This window comes from Carcharodon carcharias, chromosome 14 (genome assembly GCF_017639515.1).
Source record: "Carcharodon carcharias isolate sCarCar2 chromosome 14, sCarCar2.pri, whole genome shotgun sequence".
NCBI lineage: Eukaryota > Metazoa > Chordata > Chondrichthyes > Lamniformes > Lamnidae > Carcharodon > Carcharodon carcharias.
Genome location: NC_054480.1, coordinates 13,839,006 through 13,862,870, shown reverse-complemented (window position 1 = coordinate 13,862,870; position 23,865 = coordinate 13,839,006). Strand labels below are relative to the sequence as shown.

Sequence of the window (23,865 nt, the reverse complement as noted above, 5' to 3'; positions counted from 1 at the left end):
TTGATGCATCTTCATCAGGTGTCTGCTCTTGCTTGCAGCCTTCAGAGAGAGGCCGCAATGCCTGATGAAGCGCCAGGTCTTGGATATCCTGAAAATCAAAAATGCAGAAGGTGAGAATTGGGGTGAGAGAGTGGGGGGTGCAGGGTTGGGTGAAAAACAAGAGGTCCAATGGTTACACCATTTGCCGCTTGTACTTCATGCTAGATAGTGGGATGAGGGTGAAGTGAGAATTGCGAAGGTGCATAAGACAAGAACATACTATCATCCTGAATGTTTTTGGCAGCACCAGGTACAAAGGTCTCAGTCGCTGCTGGCCTGATAACTTGGAGCACAGTCCCCTCTAAGGAGCTCAGGAGAGGCAAGCCTTTCTGCTGCCTGCCAGTTCCCCACTGCTGCTGCCTCCTGTTCTGTGCCACCTTGACCTGCAAGAGAGAGGGAAGTGCGTCAGTGAGTGTGTTGCAATGTGTTTGGGTGATGAGCCTTTCATAGCTGAATAGCTGGAAGTATGTGGAAGCTGTGAGATTTGGGGAGTGAGGTTGGCAGCTGTGGTAAGTGTGAGAGGGTGAACTGGGCCGTATGAATGTTCGGCATGAGCTCTGATTGCTAATGGGTGAGTGATGGGATGTGCGCTTTGAGCAGTGTGTGAGGTCAGTGGTGTGGTGAGTAAGAGGTGGCATTTGAAGACGCATTCACTTACCATGACTACTCATGTTAGGTCATTGAACTCCTTACAGCAAGGACCACAGGGCCAGAATCATCAAATTGATCTCCTTGGCCACTGGCTTGCATTCTGCTCGCATGTGTGCTGGGAGGGCTGCATGTCCCCCTACAGTAACATGATATCTCTCCTTTTTTCCACCTCATGGACTGAAGCCTCCAGCACCAACATACAGTCTAAATACAGAAAATGCTGGAAAAACTCAGCAGATCTAACAGCATCTGTGGAGAGAAAAACAGAGTTAACATTTCGAGCCCGTATGACTCTTCTTTAGAGCTAAAGAGAAGTAAAAATGTGATGAAATTTATACTGTTTAAGGGGGGTGGAGTAGGTGAAGCAGGATAGAAGGCCAGTGATAGGTGGGGGCAAAGGAGAGAAGATGTCAAGGATAAAAGGACAAAGGGGGTGTTAATGGTAGTGGTACTGGCTAAAGGAGATGCTGATAGTGACATTAAGGTCAGAAAGCAGAATGTGATAATAGCAGGAGAAGGATAAGCACTCTGGAAAGAACACCATGGACAAGTGACTGATGGCCCTTGTAAGGGTGGGGTGGGGGGAGGGGACGGTGGTAAGGAGAAAAGATCAAAAATAGGATAAAAGGTGGGGATAAAACAATGAATAAAAATGAAAATAAATAAAAACGTGTATAAAAATAAAAAGTAAATGAATAATGAAAAATAATAAATAATAAAAAATAAGAAATAATGAATAAAAAATAAAAAAATAAAAATGAGTATTGAAAAAAGGGATTTAAAAAGGGGGGGGGGTGAGGCTAGAGGAGAGAGTTCATGATCTGAAGTTGTTGAACTCAATGTTAAGTCCGGAAGGCTGTTAGGTGCCTAACTGGAAGATGAGGTGCTGTTCCTCCAGTTTGCGTTGGGCTTCACTGGAACAATGCAACAAGCCAAGGACAGACATGTGGGCATGAGAGCAGGATGGAGTGTTGAAATGGCAAACAACAGGGAGGTCAAGGTCATGCTTGCGGACAGACTGAAGGTGTTCTGCAAAGCGGTCACCCAGTCTGCGTTTGGTTTCTCCAATGTAGAGGAAACCACATTGGGAGCAGCGAATTCAGCAGATTAAATTGAAGGAGGTGCAAGTGAAGCTTTGTTTCACCTGGAAGGAAGGCTTTGGCCCTTGGACGGTGAGGAGGGAGGAGGTAAAGGACCAGGTGTTGCACCTTTTGCAATTGCATGGGAAGGTGCTGTGAGAGGGGGGTGAGGTGCTGGGGGTGTTGGAGGAGTGGACCAGAGTGTCCCGGAGCCCCTATGGAATGCCAACAGGGGTGGGCGAGGGAAAGATGTGCTTGGTGGTGGCATCATGCTAGAGTTGGCGGAAATGGCGGAGGCTGGTGTGGTGAAAAGTGAGGACAAGGGGGACCCTATCATGGTTTTTGGGAGGGAGAGGAAGGTGTGAGGGCAGAGGCACAGGAGCTGGATCAGACATGGTTGAGGTCCCTGTCAACCACCATGGTAAACTTTGGTTAAGGAAGAAGGAAGACGTGTCAGAAGCACTGTTTTGGAAAGTGGCATCATAGAGGCAAAGGAACTGAGAGAATGGGATGGAACTCTTACAGGAAGCAAGGTGTGAGGTGCTGTAGCTGTGGGAGTTGGTGGGCTTGTAATGAATACTTATATTTATTAATTGAATTTAAATTTCACCAGCAGCCATGGTGGGACTTGAACCCAGGTCCCGAGAGCATTAGCCTGTTCCTGTGGATTACTAGCCCAGTGACGTTACCACTATATCATCATCTCCTCTACAGAATGCAACCCACGGTTTGGACTACAAGTGGCAACACATGATGAATTGTCCAGGATCTGAACCTAGGACCTCATGCATGATCATTTCAATCCCAAAGTGAGAATCATACCTCTAGACCAATGAGCCTCCAAAAGCACCTCATGTACAAAGAAACAATTGATGAAGTAATGACGAAGGGGGGATTTGAACCCACGTGTGCAAAGCGCAATGGATTAGCCTCTCGGCCATCTCGTCACACGAAACAGGTGGAAATATTGGCGGACAGTCTATCAGCAGAAGTGGAGACAGAGAGGTCAAGGGAAGGAAGGGAAGTGTTGGGAAGGTGATGGAGGGGTGGAAATTGGAAACAAAATTGATAAATATTTCCAGGTCCAGACGAGAGCATGAAGTGGCACCGAAACAGTCACCGATGTACCGGAGAAAGAGTTGTGGAAGGGGGCCGGAGTAGGACTGCAACAAGGAATGTTCCACATACCCCATAAAGAGACAGGCATAGCTGGGGCCCATGCGGGTTCCCATAACAACACCTTTTATTTGGAGGAAATGAGAGGAGTTAAAGGAGAAATTTTTCAGTGTGAGAACAAGTTCACTCAGATGGAGGAGAGTAGTGGTGGATGGGGATTGTTCGGGTCTCTGTTCGAGGAAGAAGCTAAGGGCCCTCAGACCTTCCTGGTGGGGGATGGAAGTGTAGAGGGATTGGACGTCCATGGTGAAGAGGAGGTGGTTAGGGCCAGGGAAGATTTCCAGCATCTGCAGCATTTTGCTTTTACACAGTCTAAATATTTGGGGGATTACGTGGATGATTTGGTTAAATTTAAGTTTTTTCGCATGGAAGTGGGGTAATTTAAATTTGTGCGTGGCCTGTGAGGCAACTTTCAGCTTGCTGCACAACCATGCAACTTAGAGGGAACATTGTTCAGCACTACCTCAGAGAATGTGGGAGCTCTCCCTCTCTCTCCCTCTCTCTCTCTCTCTCTCTCTCTCTCCCTCTCTCTCCCTCTCTCTCTCTCTCTCTCTCTCTCTCCCTCTCTCTCCCTTTGGCCTGCTGCTATACCTCCTTCTGTGGAACACTTGTGGGGACAATTCCAGCACCTCTAGTAGCCTGAATGCACCTCCTGTTTATGAGGTGCAGGCTGCCTTTAAGAAGTGCAGGCAAATGCACCTGGGCCCCCAGGTGAGCACCCCAGCCAGTCAGCAGTACACTCCGTGCTGGGCTGCACACTGCAGTCCCGGTGACGAGCAGCCAGCATTGCCTCGATCGGGCGCGAGGTCACTGTGCATACCGACCCCTGCTCCCGCTAACGTGCCTCACTGAATTTTTAGCCCAAGGACTGTATGAAGGAAGGCCACCCTGGAATTCATAGCCACAGTGAAAGCCCTCGATAGGTTGGCTGGCTGAGCGTCAACTCGTTTAGCTGCATTCGCTCATTCCATCGTTGGGTCACTGTGAGGAGAAACAACAAGATACAGAAGAGGAAAGTGAGATAAGGAGAAGTGAGGGTAAACAGAAACAGGGGAAAAAAAGACTACTGCCACCTCTGGCCATCTCCTGTGGCCTGTGTATTGGCTGTAGATTGTTGCGTTCAACTGCATTGGTGTCCTGAATGTTGCTTAACTTCCGGGTGCAAAGAAAAGGTAAAATGGAAAGACAGCCATTAATATCAGACGTGGGATGAAAGGACCATAGAATGGTTACAGCACAGAGGGAGGCCTTTCGGCCCATCATGTCTGTGTTTTCTCTCTGGAGCAACTCGCCTTTTCCCCCTAGCACTTGCATTTTTCTTTCCCTTCATCCTTTTGAAAGCCTTGGCCAACCTGTCTCCACCACACTCTCGGGTGCTGGATTCCAGGTTCCAACCACGCTTGGCTTAAAAAAGGTTTTGCCTCATGCCGCCATTGCTTCTTTTGCCAATCGCTTCCAATCGGTGCCCTCTCGTTCTCCACCTCCTGCCAATGGGAGCAGTTTCTCTTTATCTACTCTATCCGGATCCCTCATGGTTTTAAGCACTGCTGCCTTCCCTCAGAGAGTGGTGAATCTATGGAATTCATTGCCACAGGAGGCTGTGGAGGCCAGGTCATTGAGTGTATTTAAGACCGGGATAGATAGGTTCTTGATTGGTAAGGGGATCAAAGGTTACGGGGAGAATGGGGTTGAGAAACTTATCAGCCATGACTGAATGGCAGAGCAGACTCGATGGGCCGAATGGCCTAATTTCTGCTCCTATGTCTTATGGTCTTATGGCCTCACTGTACTACGCCTAGCCCCCGGGGTCACCAACCCTTCAGGATCGTCTTGAAGCCTCCGGGAATTAATGATCAGCCTCCAAAACACTGCGGCCAGCATCGCCCGGGAGACAAATCATAGGGGCTTTAAATAAAATTGCATCTCTAAAAATAATGTTCCTTGAGAACAAAGACTGCACATGGCTCAAGGCTGTAAGACAATCCAATCAGATAAGAGCCTGTTTGCATTCTGATTGGTGCGGAAGGTGGGGAATACTGAAGATGGACAGGTCAGGTGAGCAGTGAGGGCAGGGATGTTGGAGGTAAGAGGCCATTTGAAGAATCCTCCAGAATTCCCAAGTGGGAGTTGGCAGCCCTCCAGAGTTCCCCTTTCATTCTGCAGGAATTGAAGAGCAATCTCCAGGTTACTGAAAAATCAGATGGGAGTTAGATACAATGTGCGGAATCTTGTATCCTGCCCCATGGCAAGTTTGCTGGGCAGGTGGGGTGGTGGGGGCGGGTGGGGGGTGCGTGGTGGTGGTGGTGGGGGTGGGGGGGTGAGGGGGTGAGGGGGGGTGAAGGTGGTGGGGGGTGGGAGTGGGGTATCCTGCCATCCTCCCACCTGCATCCCAATTAGGCCTGTGGGGGGAAGGCCTGAGGACAGTCTTCCTGCCCTGCTGCCAATTCAGGGCCTTAAATGGGTAATTAATGCCCACTTACTGTCCTCATCCTTCTGCTGCTGGTGTTCACCCAGCGGAGGGCAGGGGGCGCTCACCATGCTGGGAGCACGCCAAGCCAACCTGTGCAGGGTGGCTTGCAGACCCCCGGGGGCAGGAGGGGGTGGGGGGGGGTTGGTGGTGAGGGTGTCCCTTGTTCAAAGGGACTCAGCACCTGATCGAGGGTCTCAGCATCAGGAAGGGTAGGTGAGCCCACTGAGAGCCACCTCTTGCCCTTGCTGCTGACCTCCTCCACCTTCGTCCCTTGCGACCAACTCACCCCATCACCCCCCCCACCCCAACTCTGCCATAATTCACTTGTGGCCTGGAATATGGCGACAATACTAGGCCTCAGGCTGGGTGTCGTACTGGCAACAGTCACTGCCTGCCTGATGGCGCTGGCATTCAATATAACCGACATCCTCTGATGGGCCAGCAGCCCTAGGTGGGCGTGACCTCCCACCCCACCCCACCCCCCCCCAACCCCCCGCGGTCCTTGAGCGGAACGAGAAAGGTCAGGCCTTCCCTGAAGGAGGAGACTCGGGGCAATTGCTGGCCCTCCAACCGGTGTCCGAGACCCCTACCTCCCCCACAAGATTCCACCCAATGCATGTTCTTTTGTCATTCCTTTAAACAGTTCTCTTCACTTGTTATAAAAATATAGAAGTGGGAGGAAGGGTTGTCGTACTGGGGCCCAGAGGGTCTGGGGGTTGCAGGCAGGTGGCCAGGGAAAGAAACCTCATGGCATGAATCCAGTTAGAGTTGGCAAGCTGGGTCCTGAGCCCAGACTGACACTCTGAGTGGGCTTCGAGGTGGGAGGGTGGCGTCTGTCGGCTCTGCGGGCATAATTGCCCAATATGGCATTCTGGGTGGGAAGCCTCTCCTGCTGAGACCATGCATTTCAAACTCAGACTCATGCTGTGGACACTTTTCCAACTGTTGATACTACTGGTTGGACATCAGTCTTTGTGAAACTCAGGCAAGGCTTTCGGTTAGCAGCATGAGATTGGAAAATGCCCCTGTTTACTGTTTCCCAAGTTGCTCCACTCTAACTGCGGAGAGTCAATCGAGAAGCTCCAGAGCCCGTACTCCAGCTTGCTCCAAGTCCCCTTCATTTGTCACCTAACCGCCAGCTGAACTACACTGGCTCCCAGTCCAGTGGTGCCTCGATTTTAAAATTCCCACCCTTGTTTTAAAGCCCCTTCATGGCCTCACATTTCCCTATTTCCATCACCTTCTCCAGACCTGCGATTTTTTGAAAATTTATTTTATGGGATGTGGGTGTCGCTGGCTAGGCCAGCATTTATTGCCCATCTCTAATTGCCCTTGAGAAGGTGGTGGTGAGCTGCCTTCTTGAACCGCTGCAGTCCATGTGGTGTGGGTACACCCACAGTGCTGTTAGGGAGGGAGTTCCAGGATTTTGACCCAGTGACAGTGAAGGAACGGCGATATATTTCCAAGTCAGGACGGTGAGTGACTTGGAGGGGAACTTCCAGGTGATGATGTTCCCATCTATCTGCTGCCCTTGGCCTTCTAAGTGGTAGAGGTCATGGATTTGGAAGGTGCTGCTGGGGGAACCATGGTGAGTTCCTGCAGTGCATCTTGTAAATGGGACATGCTGCTGCTACTGCGCGTCAGTGGTGGAGCGAGTGAATGTTTGTGGATGTGGTGCCAATCAAGTAGGCTGTTTTTTCCTGGAAGGTGTCTAGCTTCCTGAGTGTTGTGGGAGCTGCACTCATCCAGGCAAGTGGGGAGTATTCCACCACATTCCTGACTTGTGCCTTGTAGATGGTGGACAGGCTTTGGGCAATCACGAGGTGAGTTACTCATCGCAGGATTCCTAGCCTCTGACCTGCTCTTGTAGCCACAGTATTGTGCTGTGCTCCTCTAAATCTGGCTCCCTGCGCATCCTTGATTAGCAGCCGTGCCTTCAGCTGCCTATGCTCTGGAATTCTCTTCCCAAACTCCCTCTGCCTCTCTCTCTTCCTCTTTAATGCCTGCCTCTTTCACAACGCTCCTGCTCACCTGTCCTAATATCTCTCCACGTGGCTTAGCCTCAAATTTTCTTTGATAATTGCTCCTGTAAAAGAGCCTGGAATGTTTTGCTAAATTAAAGTTGCTAGATAAATGCAATTTGTTGCTGTCCCACTGCCTGGCTCGTGTGGGGAATTTATAACTGCTGTGCCTTTTGGATTCTGAGCTAGTTTCTAATTCAGAACAAGTAGAATCTCCTCAATGATATGAGTCATCATGAAACACTGTGCGTCTGAAAATAAGAACCGTTCATAAATGCATGTTCACCCGTCAAAGGCTCTTGTGCCTCTGGATCTGTCCCAGCCAAAGCTGCCCTGAACAAGCCACAAGTGACCTCACAAAGTCGAATGCAAGTACATTTCCTTCTCCCTCATCCTGACCTGCACTGTTCCCCTCGACACCACCCCGTACCCTGGCTGCTCCCCTCCCCCACACGGGTGGAAAGGCCCCATTTTCATGACGTTGCCTAGCAGCCGAGCTAGGAGCTGACAGACCTCATTACGTGAATGATTTAATGGGAATTTCACCTCGTAAAAAAAAGTGCAAACAATGAATGCATGACCAGGATTGTGTTTAAAGCATCATTTCGCTCAGAGGTCTTTACTCGGGCTCAGACCCGAAAATGGAGATCAGGAGGCAGCCAGCGGTTATCTGACATTTTAATTTATAAGTGTATACCGAGAAATCAGGAATGCTGAGGTCACTTTCTGTCTTCGCTGCCAGGGCAGTAATGTGTTGGAGCGGATTGCCCACTCATTCTGGAGTACGCCTGATAGTCATTCCCATTGATTTTCATCGTGTAGGTTTCAGCCGAGTATTACACCAGGCGGCCAATCTTCTCTTGCCAGATTACAGACCCCACATTGAAAACAAACATTGACTCCATTATAATCACTAATTTGCTGCCCGCTCTCTTGCTCAGAGATGGAGGTCTTGTGGGACATTGGGTAGCAACCCTTCCTCTCAGCCACAAGCTCTAGGTTCAAGTCCCACCCCCAGACTTGATGGCCCTGGAGGCTGCATCCATAACATGGACAAACAGGCTGAGTATCAACCTGCAAATCCTTCCAATGCATGCCACTGGCACGGAATCATGTGATGGGTAGTTGAGCACATATAAATAGGGGACAGCTGGGACACTGTGCTGAGTGGGAGGAGAGCTGTGAAACTGAAGAAGTCAATAGGTTCTCTCAATAAGGGAAAGCTCTGTGTCTTAGTTTTGGTTTCACCAATTGGCTTAGGTCCTATTAACAGGATAGATTCCTGGTCAGCCATGTAATAGAGTGTTGGAGCCTCTGCCATTACTATCCATAGCTTCAGTCTGCAACTGTGATTCAATTTATTCTTGGAGGCTTCGTCACATGACTTGCCCCCACACTCCAGCCATTCATCAGCCAACCCATCCATCCTTGTGATGCACTGGCTCCCTACACCAATTGGGAAGCACAAAGACTCATCGCCCAATTGGATGATGCTTGACTGTCAGCCAAAGAACCTTTCTTCCCCCATTTTCGATATTTTTATATGTGGTAAAGAGAACTGTTCAAAGAAAATAAAATCAATCTTTTTTAATGATTTTTCTCCAGGGTTGGACACAGTTATGACCTGGAGACTGATATTCAATTCCTGGACACTCTCATGTGCCTGCACCTGGATGCACAGACTCACACACAGATTCACACGCATGCGCTCTCACACACACATATCTACACACACAGTCTCACACCCAAAACTCTCACATGCACAGTCTCATACGCACTCTCCCACACACGTGCACACACAGGGCCAAATTTTCACTTCCGAGTCGGGAGCACAGAGTCAGAAAATTTCGCGTCTCCATAAACCTGATTTGGGAGAAAATGCCCCGAACAGTCAGATTTTCATTCTGAGGGGTTGCTGCTCACTGGAGTCAGGCCTATTGCCCCCCGAGAAACAGTGTCACAGGGACCGCCAGGTGCTGAGGCAGTCTGGTCGAGACGTCAGTTACAATAAAAGCTATAAAATGAAAACCAGCCCTCTTTCCCTTAAACCTCACAACCCTTACCCCTCCTGCATACTCCCCATGTCCCATCCATGCCAACTCATACCAACTTATGCCCCCCTGCCCACTCCCAATGGCCCCTCACCTCCTCCATGCCAACCTATGCTGCTCCATGACCCTTCATATCTTCCATGCCAATCTATGCCCTCTTCCTACCCCCATGGCCCTTTCTAGGCTCCTGTGAAAACTTATTGTCAACTGATGCCAACCCATGACCGCGACAAATCCCCATGGCCCTTTATAGCCCCAATGATAAGTTAATGCCCAACCTATGCTCCCTACTGACTACCTTATGCCCTAACACCCTCCATGCCAACTCACCCAGTATCTGCCATGGACAGATCTCAGGAGCCATGGTAGCATAAAATACAATAAGGTTCTGAGTATCCATTACAAACTTCACTGTATTAAAAAGACCACACTCTCATTGATAAAATCCCATTCAATCATTTAAATCCCTTCAAGTACTTACTCCCTTATAAAAAAATTATATTCATAGCCCCAAGTCAAGGACATCAATCTCTTTATGACCACTTGGAGCTGTCCATCAAACTGAAATTACCTGCCCATCCCCCACAGTGATAATAATAGGTTGTGGAAGCAGTCAAGAAGCACTAATCCTATAATAATATCCCTCAGGCTTTTGTCAACAGCCATCTACTGAAATTACAAGCATTGATTTTTTTCAACCTTGGGCTGTCTTTTCTCAAAATTTAGAGGAGATTTAAATGACAACTTGACAGATCCACAGATAGTATTCACTTTTTATGCAAATTTATGTCTACTCCTAACAATGCCAAAGGGGCAACTGGACTCTCCCAAAGGGCACGTGACCTCCCCAAAGGACTCCGTTAGGATCAAACATTTCCCTCGAGTCTGAAAACAACAAGCCACATTTTGGAAATCCTGATAATAAAAATTACTTCTGCTTGAAGGCAGCTGCATTTTTAAGTGTGTTGCTGCCTCTGGATGTGTGAAATATAACTCACCCTGTCCCCGCCCCCATCTGCCCCAATGGTGAAAATGCTGGGTGCTGCTTCTGGGATGGGACTTTTGGATCTGGGCTCTGGCACCATTTTGGCTAAGGCATGGAGCCCTTCTGACTCAGTGAAAATTCAGGCTACAGTCTCACATGCACACACTCTTGCACACACACATACACACTCTCTCTCTCACACACACACACACACACACACACACACATACACACTCACACACACACACACACATACATATCCACTCTCGCAAACACACTTACACATAAACTCTCACTTGCATGCACACACACACACTCACACACATTCTCACACACACACATTCACACTTGTATATACACTCTCACATGTGCACACACACACACTTACACACTCTTGCACACACACACATTCACACTTGCATATACACTCTCACATGTGCACACAGGCACACATATACACTCTCGCACACGTACACACACTCTCGCACACACACACATTCACACTTGCATATACACTCTCACGTGCACACCCACAAACACACACTCGTGTGCATACACACACACTCATGCACACACACATACACATGCGCACATACTCTCACACATGCACACACACACACTCATACACGCACACACTCTCACACACACACTTGCACATATATTCTCACACATGCACACACGCTCTCACACACACACATGCATGCACTCACACACACACTCGCACACACAAACTCTCGCACATACACACACTCACACATACTCACATTCACACACTTGCACATACACCCTCACACATGCACACACACACACACACACACACACACTCATTGCACACACACTCTCGCACACATGCTCTGGCACACGCACGCACACACACTCTCACAAACAGACACATACACTCTTGCGCGCACACACACACACACACACACACACACACACACACACACAGGGTGTAACCTTTTGTGATCCTTTTGCAGAGCTGAGTTCTTATCTAACCTGTACCAAGCAGAGCTACACTGAATGCTGGTCTGGGAATGTTGCAGTGGATGGAGAGAAAATGGTACAGCATGTATCACCGTGGGTGGCAACTCTTGCTTTGGAGAAGGCAGCCAGAGGGGCAGTGGTGAACATCTGGAAGCTCCCGACCCAAAATCCTGAAATCTAATAGACTTATTGAACCAGGAATAACTTACCCAGGAAAGAAATCTCCCAGAATCATGAGTCTTTCCTGAGCAACAATTATTGCAGATTTAGCAATGTCTAGTTGTATTTTCATGTCATATTTTTGCTGCTGAATTAATTTGCCAGATATGTTATGGTGATTAAATGATTTAATAGGCAATGTTCCACAGTGTTCTAAAATGGAAATGGCTGGATGGTAGCCCAGTGTAGTACAACAGAGCCAGGGACAAGGAGGAATGGTTAACAACAACAACTTGCTTTTATATAGCACCTTCAACATAGGAGACTGTTTCAAGGTACTTCGCAGGAGCAAATATCAAAAAAAAGCTTGACACTGATTTATCTAATGAGACATCAGAGCAGGAAGCTTGGTCGAAAGGGTAGATTTTAAAGGTGGTCTTAAAGGAGGAGAGAGAGGTAGAGGGGTGGACAAGTTTAGGGAGTTCCAGAGCTTGGGGCCCAGGCAGCTGAGGGCACAGCTACCGATGGTGGAACAATCCATATCAGAGATGCTCAAAAGGCCAGAAAGGGAAGATGGGCCGTGGGATTCCACAAATCGTAAGTTAAAGCACCCTCACCATCTGTGTAACCTCCTCCGACCCTACGACCCTCTGAGACCTCCAAGAAAGGAGAAGGGTGACTGGAAGTTTGGCTAGCAGTGGTGGATCTTTATGGAGGTTCTTAAAGGAGCAGAAGAGTGGAGAAGCAGAGAGGTTTAGGGAGGGAACACTAGAGCGTAAGACCTCGGTGGGAATGGTGGCATGGAGGGAGGAGATATTGGCTCTATAGATTTCTTGAATTCAATGACATAGTGGTGAGAATTGTTAATTATTCCCATCCGTTCTAATATCGAGCAATGCTAATTGACTGGGATTCACACACAAGGACTGAAACCTCTCTCAGCACCAATCCTGTCATTCACTGTGTACTGTTTAGTGTCTACTGCAATAGAAAGCTTGCTATCAGTAAAGATGTTCACTAGAGCCAGGACAAAGACCATCATTTACACCCCTAGGAAAACATACTAAAATACATAATCGGCCCTTATAATGTTTACGCACTGGATTAATGACAACCATATCACAATGTTAAATTCTAGCACCCAATCCAGAGTTTGTAAGAATTGTTTTGGTTATGGTGAGTTTTGCCTGTGCCTGTATTTCCCATGAAGCCTCTGGCGAGGGCCCGTGTGAGAACCCCTTTTCTTACATGAAGCCTATGCTTGTTGTGCTCCCCAACTGACAAGTCCCCCACACCCCCCACCTCCACCCCCGCGCCCCCCCCCCCCCCCCCCCCCACCCCCACCCAACAACCCCCACTCCCCCGTTGCTGAGTTAACACCAGCATTAATTGCCCACTTGAAGGCATCAATTGGTAGCGGAGCAGGAAAGGCCGAGCACAGGCCTTCCCAACGCAGACTTAACTGGGTGAGTTGTCCCCAGTGCCTTTGCCAATGCTGGTCCCTCAAGCAACACCACCAAAATCCAATTATCATGTTACTGTTTGTGGGTCCTTCTTATGTGCCAAGCTTGGCACAAGCCTGTTGTGTGTTGGGGCAGACAATTCTGTAACTGATAGTCACCGTTACTGAACTAGGTCAGCCAAGGGCTTCTCCAATTCATCAGCAGCTGGAGATAGATACTTGCGAGGAAGCTGGGCATTGGGTTCCAGCCTGACAACAGTCAGGAAGGTGCTGGAGTAGGGGGAAAATAAACCATAAAGTAATTTTCCAAAAATAAATAGAACGTATAGCTCTGGCATTTAAAGATGTATAAGGTAGTTACTAATAAATTCAGTAGGGAATTTAGAAGAAATATCTTTACCCAGAGAATGGTGAGAATATGGAACTTGCAACCACAGGAATAAGTTAAGCTGAATTTTGTAGAAGTATGTAAGTGAAGCGAGATAAATACTTGAGGGAGAAAGGACTAGAAAGATATTCTGATAGGATGACATGAAGTAGGATGGGAGGAGGTTCATGTGAAGCATAAACACTGACAAGGACCAGTTGGACCGAATGGCCTATTGCTGTGCTGTAAATTCTATGTAATACGATGTAATTATTGACTTCCTCAAACATATTGTGACTGTCAGGGCCATGACAGATGGTTGTGTTCAGGAGCATCGTTTTCTGCTGTTCAGAGGGTGAAAATATAAGCAGGTTATAATTCCATCAGTGGAAAATGGCTGAAAAATCCATCCAATGAGATCAGGAATTGAAGGCAGCCAGGAGAGTGTGTGTATGTTGGTGTGTGTGTGTGTGTGTGTGTGTTGGTGTGCCTGTGTGTGTGTGTGTGTTTGTCTGTGTGTGTGTGTGTGTGTGTTTGTGTGTGTGTGTGTGTGTTTGTGTGTGTGTGTGTGTTTGTGTGTGTGTGTGTTTGTGTGTGCGTGGGTTGATGCGCCTGTATATGTGTGCGTGGGGTGATGTGCCTGTATGTGTCTGTGTGTGTGTATGTTTGTGTGTGTGTGTGTGTGTTTGTGTGTTTGTGTGTTGGGGGTGGGGTGTGCCTGTATGTATGGCAGTGTCTGTGTGTGTGTCTGTGTGTATGTGCGTGTGTGGGTGTGGGTGTGTGTGTGTGTGTATGCACGTGTGTGGCTGTGTCTGTGTGTATATGTGTGGGGGGGGGGGGTGGTTGGTGCGGGTCTCTGTGTTTGTGTGTCTGTGTGTGTCTGCATGTGTTTGTCTGCCTGTGTCTGTGTGTTTGTCTATCTGTGTGTGTTTGTCTGCATATGTGTGAGAGTCTGTGTGTGTGTGTGTGTCTGTGTGTCTGTGTGTGTTTTTGTGTGTACGTGTGTGCCTGTTTGTGTGCGTGGGGGATGGTGTCTGCGTGTATTTTCTGCTTGTGTGTGTTTGTCTCCATGTATGTGTGTGTTTGTGTCTGTGTATTGTTATGTGTGTGGTTGTGCCTGTGTCAGTATGTGGGTATATGTGGATGTGTGTGCGCCTGCGTGTTTCTATGTGTATGCTTGTGTGTGTGTGTGTGTGTGTGTGTGTGTGTGTGTGTGCGCGTGTGTGTGTGTGTCTGTTTGTGTGTATGTGTGCCTGTGTGTGTGTGTTTATGTGTCTTTGTGTATGTGTCTGCATGTGTGTATCTGTGTGTGTTTGTCTGCATGTGTGTTTGTGTGTGTGTGTGTGTGTGTGTGCGTGTATGTATGTGTATGTGCCTGTGTCAGTATGTGTGTATATGTGTGTGTGTATCTGTGTGAGTACGTCTGTGTGTTTCTCTGTGTATGCTTGTGTATGTGTGTGTGTATGTATGCATGTGTGTTTCTCTGTGTGTGTTTCTGTGTGTGTCTATCTGTGTGTGATTGTGTGTGCGTGTGTGCATGTGTTGTTGTGTGTGTTTGTGTATGCGCGCGTCAGTATGTGGGTATATGTGTGTATTTGTGTGAGTTTCTCTCTGTGTGTATGTCTGTGTGTTTCTGTGTCTGTGTGTCTGTATCTCTGTGTGTTTCTGTGTATGTGTCTGTGTGTATGTCTGTGTGTGTGTGTATCTCTGTGTGTGTATATGTCTGTGTGTGTGTGTGTATCTGTGTGTGTTTCTGTGTGTGTGTTTGTGTGTATGTCTGTGTGTGTGTGTATCTCTGTGTGTGTGTGTATCTGTGTGTGTTTCTGTGTGTGTGCTTGTGTGTATGTCTGTGTGTGTGTATGTCTGTGTGTGTTTCTGTGTGTATGTCTGTGTGTGTATGTCTGTGTGTGTTTCTGTGTGTATGTCTGTGTGTGTTTCTGTGTGTGTGTCTGTGTGTGTATATCTGTGTGTGTTTCTGTGTGTATGTCTGTGTGTGTTTCTGTGTGTGTGTCTGTGTGTGTATATCTGTGTGTGTTTCTGTGTGTATGTCTGTGTGTGTTTCTGTGTGTGTGTCTGTGTGTGTATATCTGTGTGTGTTTCTGTGTGTATGTCTGTGTGTGTTTCTGTGTGTGTGTCTGTGTGTGTATATCTGTGTGTGTTTCTGTGTGTATGTCTGTGTGTGTTTCTGTGTGTGTGTCTGTGTGTGTATGTCTGTGTGTGTTTCTGTGTGTGTGTCTGTGTGTGTTTCTGTGTGTGTGTCTGTGTGTGTATGTCTGTGTGTGTTTCTGTGTGTATGTCTGTGTGTGTTTCTGTGTGTGTGTCTGTGTGTGTATATCTGTGTGTGTTTCTGTGTGTGTGTCTGTGTGTGTATATCTGTGTGTGTTTCTCTTGTTTGTGTTTCTCTGTGTGTCTGTGTCTAAACCCTAGAATAGAATTGAGACAGTAGCAGTTCTTGCTCTAACTTGGACAGGGTATTGACCCGTTCATTAATTTCCCCAATGACAACAAAAGTATTTGCTTTTATATGATGCCATTAATGTGATAAAAGGTGACAAATCGCTTCACAGGAGCGTTATCAACACGCTGAGCCATATTCTAGGGCAGGTGACTTGGGCAAAGATTTAAGTTTTAAGGAGCATCTTAATTCTGGTCACTTGCACATCCCCGATTTTAATGATTGTGCCATCGGTGGACGCGCTTCCAACCACCAAGCTCCGGAATTCCCTTCCTAAGCTTCTCTGCCAGTGCCATCTTGAAGAGGCTCTTTAAAACTTACCCCTTTGACCAAGCTTTTTGTCACCTGTCCTTATACCTCCATACGTGATTCAGTTTTGTTTTGATGGCGCTTCTGCGAAACGCACTGGGAAGTTTCGCTTTGTTAATGGCAAATTGTTGATGTTGTTGTTGTTCTCGCTGCTGTCTCTGGATGAGAGGACACACGTTCTTACCTTCCAGAGGACAGACCGCCACCCACTGGTGGAGCGCTGCCTGTTCAGTTCGTCCGACTCATCATCCTCCAGCATCGAGCCAGTGCAGTCCTCGTAGAACAGGTGGAGGTAGGACCGTACTCCATAGCGCTGCTCTCCCCTCGTTTGGGTCATGCAGAGATCTGCACAGCCCGCCATGGAGTTCGCCTGGAAAAAGAACAATCCAGAACAAGCTCTTTGATTCACACTGTGAGCATGGAAGGGAGGAGAGAGAGGCAGAGAGAGAGAGAGAAATAGAAACGAACACCCATTCAGCTAATCGCGCCCACTCCTGCGGAATGTGTACAATCAGCTCCAATCATTGCCTCTTCCCACCTATTTAATCGTGGGAGGGAATACCCTGGAGAGTTCCTCCTCCATTATCAAAAGAAAACCCTGAAACTCTCATGCAGCCACACATCGTCGCCAGCTGTACAGGCACACAATGGGGAATTAAAATCTCTGCCTTCCACATAGTATCTGCCCCAATCACTAACCTTGAACATGAATTCCACAGTCTCACAGCTCTCTTGTCTTTAATTCCAATACTCCTCCATTTTATCTTGTGTCCACGGGCCCTTTCTTTATGGGCCACTCAACTACTGGGAGTAATCTGCTCCCTATCACCACTCTCCTACCTTTCCATAATGTTAATTGCTTCTATTTTGTCACCCCATAATATTGACCCAGCTTTTTTTTAAAAATTTCCTCATACCGGGCAACCTCTTAGTGAATCAGCGCAGCTTCGTCTCGAAAACCTCAATACCTTTCCGATGGTGTGTGGGGCTCAATACTTCACACATTGCGAGTGGAGTTGAGGCAGAAGGTCACTCATGGTCATATCGAACGGTCAAGCGGATTCAAGGGGCCGTAAGTTTTCAGCCCCTCACGCCAGCCGGAGCGCTTTCAGTCCGGCCAACGTAGAGGGAGATGTCAGTGGCTCAGCGGCCCTGCTGCAAGGAAACCCGTCGTGGGAGTGGGAGGCTGCAAAACTCTGGCCATGGTCCACTCCTGCTCCTACTCCCTCTGTTCGCACTTGAATTTTGATCTGAATTGAGTGAGTGCAGCTGCCACGCGAGTCCTGCTTAACACCCTTGTTCTCTGGGCTACTTTTGCAGCAAGTGATTCTAATCCTAACTGTACACAAGGTTCATACTGTCAAGGTGTCCTCTTTCTGACCCTCTATCCTTCCCATTGCTAAAGACTGCTTACTCTCAACTCCATTATACAGCTGTCTCTGTGGCACATTTTTTCAGTGCATTCGTTGCTGGTACTTACATCCATAATTTTGTTACCTCTGCACTCAATAATTCCAATGCCCTCTTGGCTGGTGTCCCATCTCCCACCCTCCATAAACTTCAGCTCAGCCAATTGTCCATATCCCAACTTGCATCAAATCCTGCTCAGCCATCCCCCACTCTCCTTACTGACTCACAAGGTTCAAGTCACATGCCAGAATTTAAACACAAAGGGGCAATGCTTTGGCACATGGTGGCAGGTCTTTAGGAGGGTTGGTCTCTATTTGCACCACCCGTCTCTAACCCCTCGTCCCTGCTGTGCTCCCGACCCCAGCCGATTTTAACTAATTAGGGTGGGCAGCGTGGACTGTTATGCTGACACTGGGTTACCAGTCTCAGGCACAAGGAGGGGTCTTCCACAGCCTTGTTACCTGGAGACACCTAAAGCCCCTTTTAAACTATGATCTGTGCCGGCGGGACGCAACTGATCGCTCGTCAATCAATTGCTCTGTAATCAATCGCTCTGCAATTGCCTTAGTCAAGGGGCTCTTTAAAATCTAACCCAGCTCCCCCATGGTCCTGCACCATGCTGAGTGCCAGGAATGCACTGGGGTTTTTTTGTTTGCATTTGGCTTTACTCAGTCCCAAATGACAAGAGCAAAGCTGCCCACATTTGGGAAGGCGTAATGTGTGCCCAGTGCCACTTCAAGTGAAGTCCTGGATGTGGTGCCATGTTGTGGGGAGCTCATGGAGTGGTTTCATTGTCTATTTTATTTCTCTCAGAGCAATGTAGAGATGACACTAGTTTAAGTGCATAACTGATTTATTTACAAGTGTTTTAAAATATCTCTGAAATCACAAAACGTCTGCTCCAAGCTTACAGCTCAGCTTCTAATAGCTTCTATGGTGTCTGCTTACTTTGCTCTGAGTCCACACCCAGCCTTACCAAACAAGCACAGTGAGCATAGATCAATTACGAGACTCACATAATCAAACACAGAACAATTGAACAATTGAACGCTACAAGTTTCATAATTGAAGGACGTGTAAGAGAGTTCTCTTGATGTCCTGTGCATTATTTCCCCCACATGAGGTGTCAGGGTTTGAGGTGTCAGAGTTTGAGGTGTTGGGGGTTTGAGGTGTCAGGGTTTGAGGTGTCAGAGTTTGAGGTGTCAGGGTTTGAGATATCAGGGTTTGAGGTGTCAGGGTTTGAGGTGTCAGGGTTTGAGGTGTCGGGGTTTGAGGTATCAGAGTTTGAGGTGTTGGGGGTTTGAGGTGTCAGAGTTTGAGGTGTTGGGTTTGGAGGTGTCAGAGTTTGAGGTGTCAGAGTTTGAGGTGTCAGGGTTTGAGGTGTCGGGGTTTGAGGTGTCGGGGTTTGAGGTGTCGGGGTTTGAGGTGTCAGGGCTTGAGGTGTCAGTTTTGAGGTGTTGGGGGTTTGAGGTGTCAGAATTTGAGGTGTTGGGGTTTGAGATGTCGGAGTTTGAGGTGTTGAGGGTATGAGGTGTCAGAGTTTGAGGTGTTGGGGGTTTGAGGTGTCAGGGTTTGAGGTGTCAGAGTTTGAGGTGTCAGGTTTTGAGGTGTTGGGGGTTTGAGGTGTCGGGGTTTGAGGTGTCGGGGTTTGAGGTGTCGGGGTTTGAGATTTCGGAGTTTGAGGTGTTGGGGGTTTGGGTTTGGAGTTTGAGGTGTTGAGGGTTTGGGTTTGGAGTTTGAGGTGTTCGGGGTTTGGGTTTGGAGTTTGAGGCATTGGGGTTTGAGGTGTTGGGGTTTGGGTTTGGAGTTGGAGGTGTTGGGGGTTTGGGTTTGGAGTTTGAGGTGTTGGAGGTTTGGGTTTGGAATTTGAGGCGTTGGGGTTTGAGGTGTTGGGGGTTTGGGTTTGGAGTTTGAGGTGTTGGGGGTTTGGGTTTGGAGTTTGAGGTGTTGGGGTTTGAGGTGTTGGGGGTTTGGGTTTGGAGTTTGAGGCGTTGGGGTTTGAGGTGTTGGGCGTTTGGGTTTGGAGTTTGAGGTGTTGGGGGTTTGGGTTTGGAGTTTGAGGTGTTGGGGTATTGGAGTGTTGGTGGTTTTCCAATCGGAGATTCTAGTATTCGCGTGTTGAAGGATGTGACCATGGCTCATCAGGACTGTGGAGGTTAATGACATTGGTTCTCTTCTGTTGATCTGATGTTCTCTCTGTGGCCTTGCTGCCTATTTCAGTGGTTCCAGTATTGCTCATTGTCAGACACTGTAGATTTTTCAATCCCAAGTACATTGGATGATCCCTCCAGCAATTAATTTTATTTTGCAGAGCACAAATCAAAAGAGTTTTATCTTAATCCCTTTAAATTTTAACTCATAGAGATGCAAATGTGAATCTTGATCTCTTTCATTCTGAATCTATTTTTGAGAAACTATAACTTCTGTACAATGTTCCGCACTATTTCTTTTAGTGTTTTCAATTTCCCCTCCCTCATCTGCCCCAGTCTCCCAACTGCAGCTGGAGATAAAGTCAGGAAAAGGAGAGGGAAAAGCTAATCTTTGTGTTATATTATCAGCCACTAGAAGCATATAAGGGATTTAAAGAAAATAAGACCTTTTGGGACATCTCATGGTGCTTTACAGCCAATGAAGTACAGTCACTATTGCATTGTATGAAACCTGGCAGCCACTTTGTGCAGAATATTAATTAAATGGAGAGTGACTACAGAATGCTGTAGTGCAGAGGGATATGGGTATCCCTATACATGTATCGCAAAATGTTAGCATGTAGGTAAAGCAAGTAATTAGGATATGAAAACAAGGATGAGGATGTTAAAATTGAGACATGGTGCCAATGTAGGTCAGCAAGCACAGGGGTGATAGGTGAACGAGGTCAGCGAGCACCAGGGTGATAGGCGAACGAGGTCAGCGAGCACTGGGGTGATAGGTGAATGAGGTCAGTGAGCACAGGGGTGATAGGTGAACGAGGTCAGTGAGCTCGGGGGTGATGGGTGAACGAGGTCAGCGAGCACAGGGGTGATGGGTGAACGAGGTCAGCGAGTACAGGAATGATAGGCGAAAGTGGTCAGAGAGCACAAGGGTGAAAGGTGAATGAGATCAGCGAGTACAGGGTGATAGGTGAACGAGGTTTAGTGCAAGTTAGGATGGACAGCAGAGTGTTGGATGAAGTCACTCCAAATGGAGGCTGGAAAGTGGGATCTGGCCTGGCGAACAGAAGACAGACAAATTCAGAGGTGGCAAAGGCGTGGGCGAGGGTTTCAGCAGCAGATGGGAGTGGGGCGAAGATGAGGGCACCTTGTGGAGATGGAAGTTGGTAACCTTGATGATGGAGCTGATATGAGGGCTGGAAGCTCATCCCAGGGTCAAAGCATGTGAGCAGCCTAATTCAGCCTCAGACAGTGGCCAGGGAGAGGGGTAGATTTGATGGTTGGGAAAGGGAAATCATGCTGGGGACCAAAGCCAGTCCTGCAGCTGAAGTCCTCTTATCTAATTCCCAGTCAGGTTCTTACAAGGTGAAGGCACCTGGGACATGCCTGGTCTGTGTTGGGTGTATAGCTTGGCTTGGGCACGCCAATTTCACACTGATCAGGCCTCAAGTTCTGATATCAGGCATAACCTGTGCCCCAGTGATCTGCAGTCAGCCTTCGCTAGTTCCTGTGGTATCTCTAATGATAAATTTAGCATTTTAGAGCATTTGTAGCCCTGCTTCGTACACTTGAATATAAAGGCCTTAGAGGCAGAGGTTGGAAATTACTCTGAAGAAGAGCCCTACGGACTCGAAACGTTAACTCTGTCTTTCTCTCCACAGATGCTATCAGACTTGCTGAGTTTTTCCAGCACTTTTTGTTTTTGTTGAAAATTACTCCAATCGATGTGATACTAATGAGCGAACGCTTAATAAATTCATTTGAAACTACATTGCCAGTTTTTTCGGATTCCAGACGTTGCCCCTTTTATTTTACCAGCTAATTCCCGGCTAATAGATTCAAACTAATTTGCCAAACAGATCTTCAAAATTAGTCATCACAACATGCTCATTGTAAAGCTATTTTTAGCACCAAGGGCAACTGAACTCATTACATGGACTGGAAGCAGCATTTTAATTGTGCCCAAGAATATTCTACATTTTTGTGACACGCTGGAGAATGTGCAAATTGCAAGGACAGTACCAGAGCTGAGAGATCACAACTGTCAGGAAAAGGACTTTTCTCTATAAAAGAGAAGGTCTGATCTTTAAAATTATTAAGGGTTTGATAGGGTAGACAAAGCAAAAACATATCCGTTTCTGGGAGAGTTCAAGCATAGAGGACACACAAGTGTAAGGTAATTGTTGAATCCAATAAGCAATTCAGAAAAATCATCTTCAGTTCTCAGCGCAGACACTTTGGGCTGGACTTTCGTCAAGGAGCCAGGTATTGGGAGTTAGAAATTTTTCCGACCCCCGTCTCTGTCCTGGAGGAGCCCGCCTACCCTATTTTCATGTTGGGGAGGCAGCCGTGGGCTGGAGTTGGGCCCACCACCTCTGGAGGTAGGCCCAGGATGGTAACAGAGGTGGGCAGACGATGAGGCCAGCAGGTTAGATGGCCTGCCTCCATTTACCGGAGCATTAGCCCAGTTATAGCTATGACTGTTAGACCCTCTAACCCTCAACCTCACCCACTCCCATGCCCCCTCCATACCCCTCATACCCCCCAATTCCCTTTTATGCCCCTTCCATGCCCCCTCATAACCCCTCCATTACCCCATGCCAGTTCAACCCCCATGTCCCTTCTATATCCTTTCCAACATCCCTATGCCACCTCCATTATCCCTGTACATCCTCCATACTCACTCTTTCAGTATCTGCTATGCACAGAACCAATGAGCCATTGGCAAGTCTGGCAAGTCTTTGAAATGCTCCTGAAACTGACAACATAAGCAAACACACTTTGAAAATCTCAGTTGAAAAAAAACTGCTCATCTTACAACATCCTAAAAGTGTATATCACAGAGTCAATGACAAAATCAATGGCAAAACAACTTTAATCCATTTCACACCTCTAAATTTATTTAAAAACACATACACTCAGGCATTGAAAAATAACTCTTCAAAGAAAGATCGAATTATTTCAAGGTAATAAAAAATGTCAATCAAACAAAGATAGTTCTCCCTTGCAATGTGTGTCAACATTGCATACAGTGTTGAGTCCATTAGACATTCTTGGAGCACAGCCAAGCATTCATAAGGAAGCCATCAGGGAAAAAAAGATGCATGGCCATCTGCTCAACCTGCTTTTGTTGATACAGTTGCCAGGTGGCCTCATTTTGAATGTTTGGCTGAACTCCAAAACTGACTAAAGGACTCAGCCCACTAGGCAATGTTGACACATTTTTTCAGGAGAGTGATATCTTTGTTTGACTGGTATATTTATTACCTTATAATAACCTAGTTTTCTTAAAAGAGATTTTTAAATACCTGAGTGTTTACCTGGACAAGATTAAGGGGTGTGAAGGGGATTGAAGATTTCTTCAATGGACTTTCACTGCCTGTGATTGACAGTTTTATGGGAAGGTAATAGGGGAAAATGTTTCAAAGGGAATATTGAATAGCAGTTTTTTTTTGGTTCCTGACATGGGATGAGGACTCCCCCATGGGTCATGACTCCTTAGAGGTGCCATGGACCATATCTACAAACAAAACTGCCCAGTTCCATTAAAATAGCGAGGGAGGGAGTGTTGAAATGCTTACTCCTACAATGGAGTCAGCCAGGGTGTGAGTCCTGCATGCAGGCACGCTATCTGCACCCTTATCCCACATTGGCAAGAATGGCCATAAACGGAAGTTGGGGTGGGGGGGGGGGGTGCGGGAGTCAGGCCTCCCAATTTGGACTGCCTCCACAAAAATCCAAGCCTTTCATTCCATTGCTCCAGATGATATCCAAGCCCAGATAAATCAGTTTAGCCCTCCATTATTAAATTTGTTTGATGCTTTAGAAAATTGTGAGGAGGATGAGGAGATATGTCACACAGATCAGCCAGTTAAGATTGTACAAGTGCTCTGAGAGTGAGTCACTAATTCAATTCTTGTGGACAATTCATGAGACCCTCCTGCTGTTCCCTACAGCTGTGCTATTCAATGCAGGCGACTGCAGAGAGTGACTCAGGCCACAAATCATCTCAAACGACTTAAATCACCACATCTATGTTGTCTTTAGCTGTCTGGGTTCTAAGCTCTGGAATTCCCTCCCTAAACCTTCCTTCCTCT

The 23,865-nt window shown here is 47.4% G+C and overlaps 1 protein-coding gene across 2 annotated transcripts in view; it reads right to left on the bottom strand.

Moving 5' to 3' along the window:
- LOC121287213 (neurensin-1-like) overlaps positions 1-23,865 on the bottom strand; it is a 38,202-nt gene that overhangs the window by 5,057 nt on the left and 9,280 nt on the right. For both annotated transcript variants that reach the window (XM_041204889.1, XM_041204888.1), the window contains exon 2: positions 16,393-16,578. In XM_041204889.1, coding sequence (XP_041060823.1) covers positions 16,393-16,569 — 177 coding nt within the window. In that variant the 5' untranslated portion in view covers positions 16,570-16,578. The remainder of the gene's footprint in view (positions 1-16,392; positions 16,579-23,865) is intronic.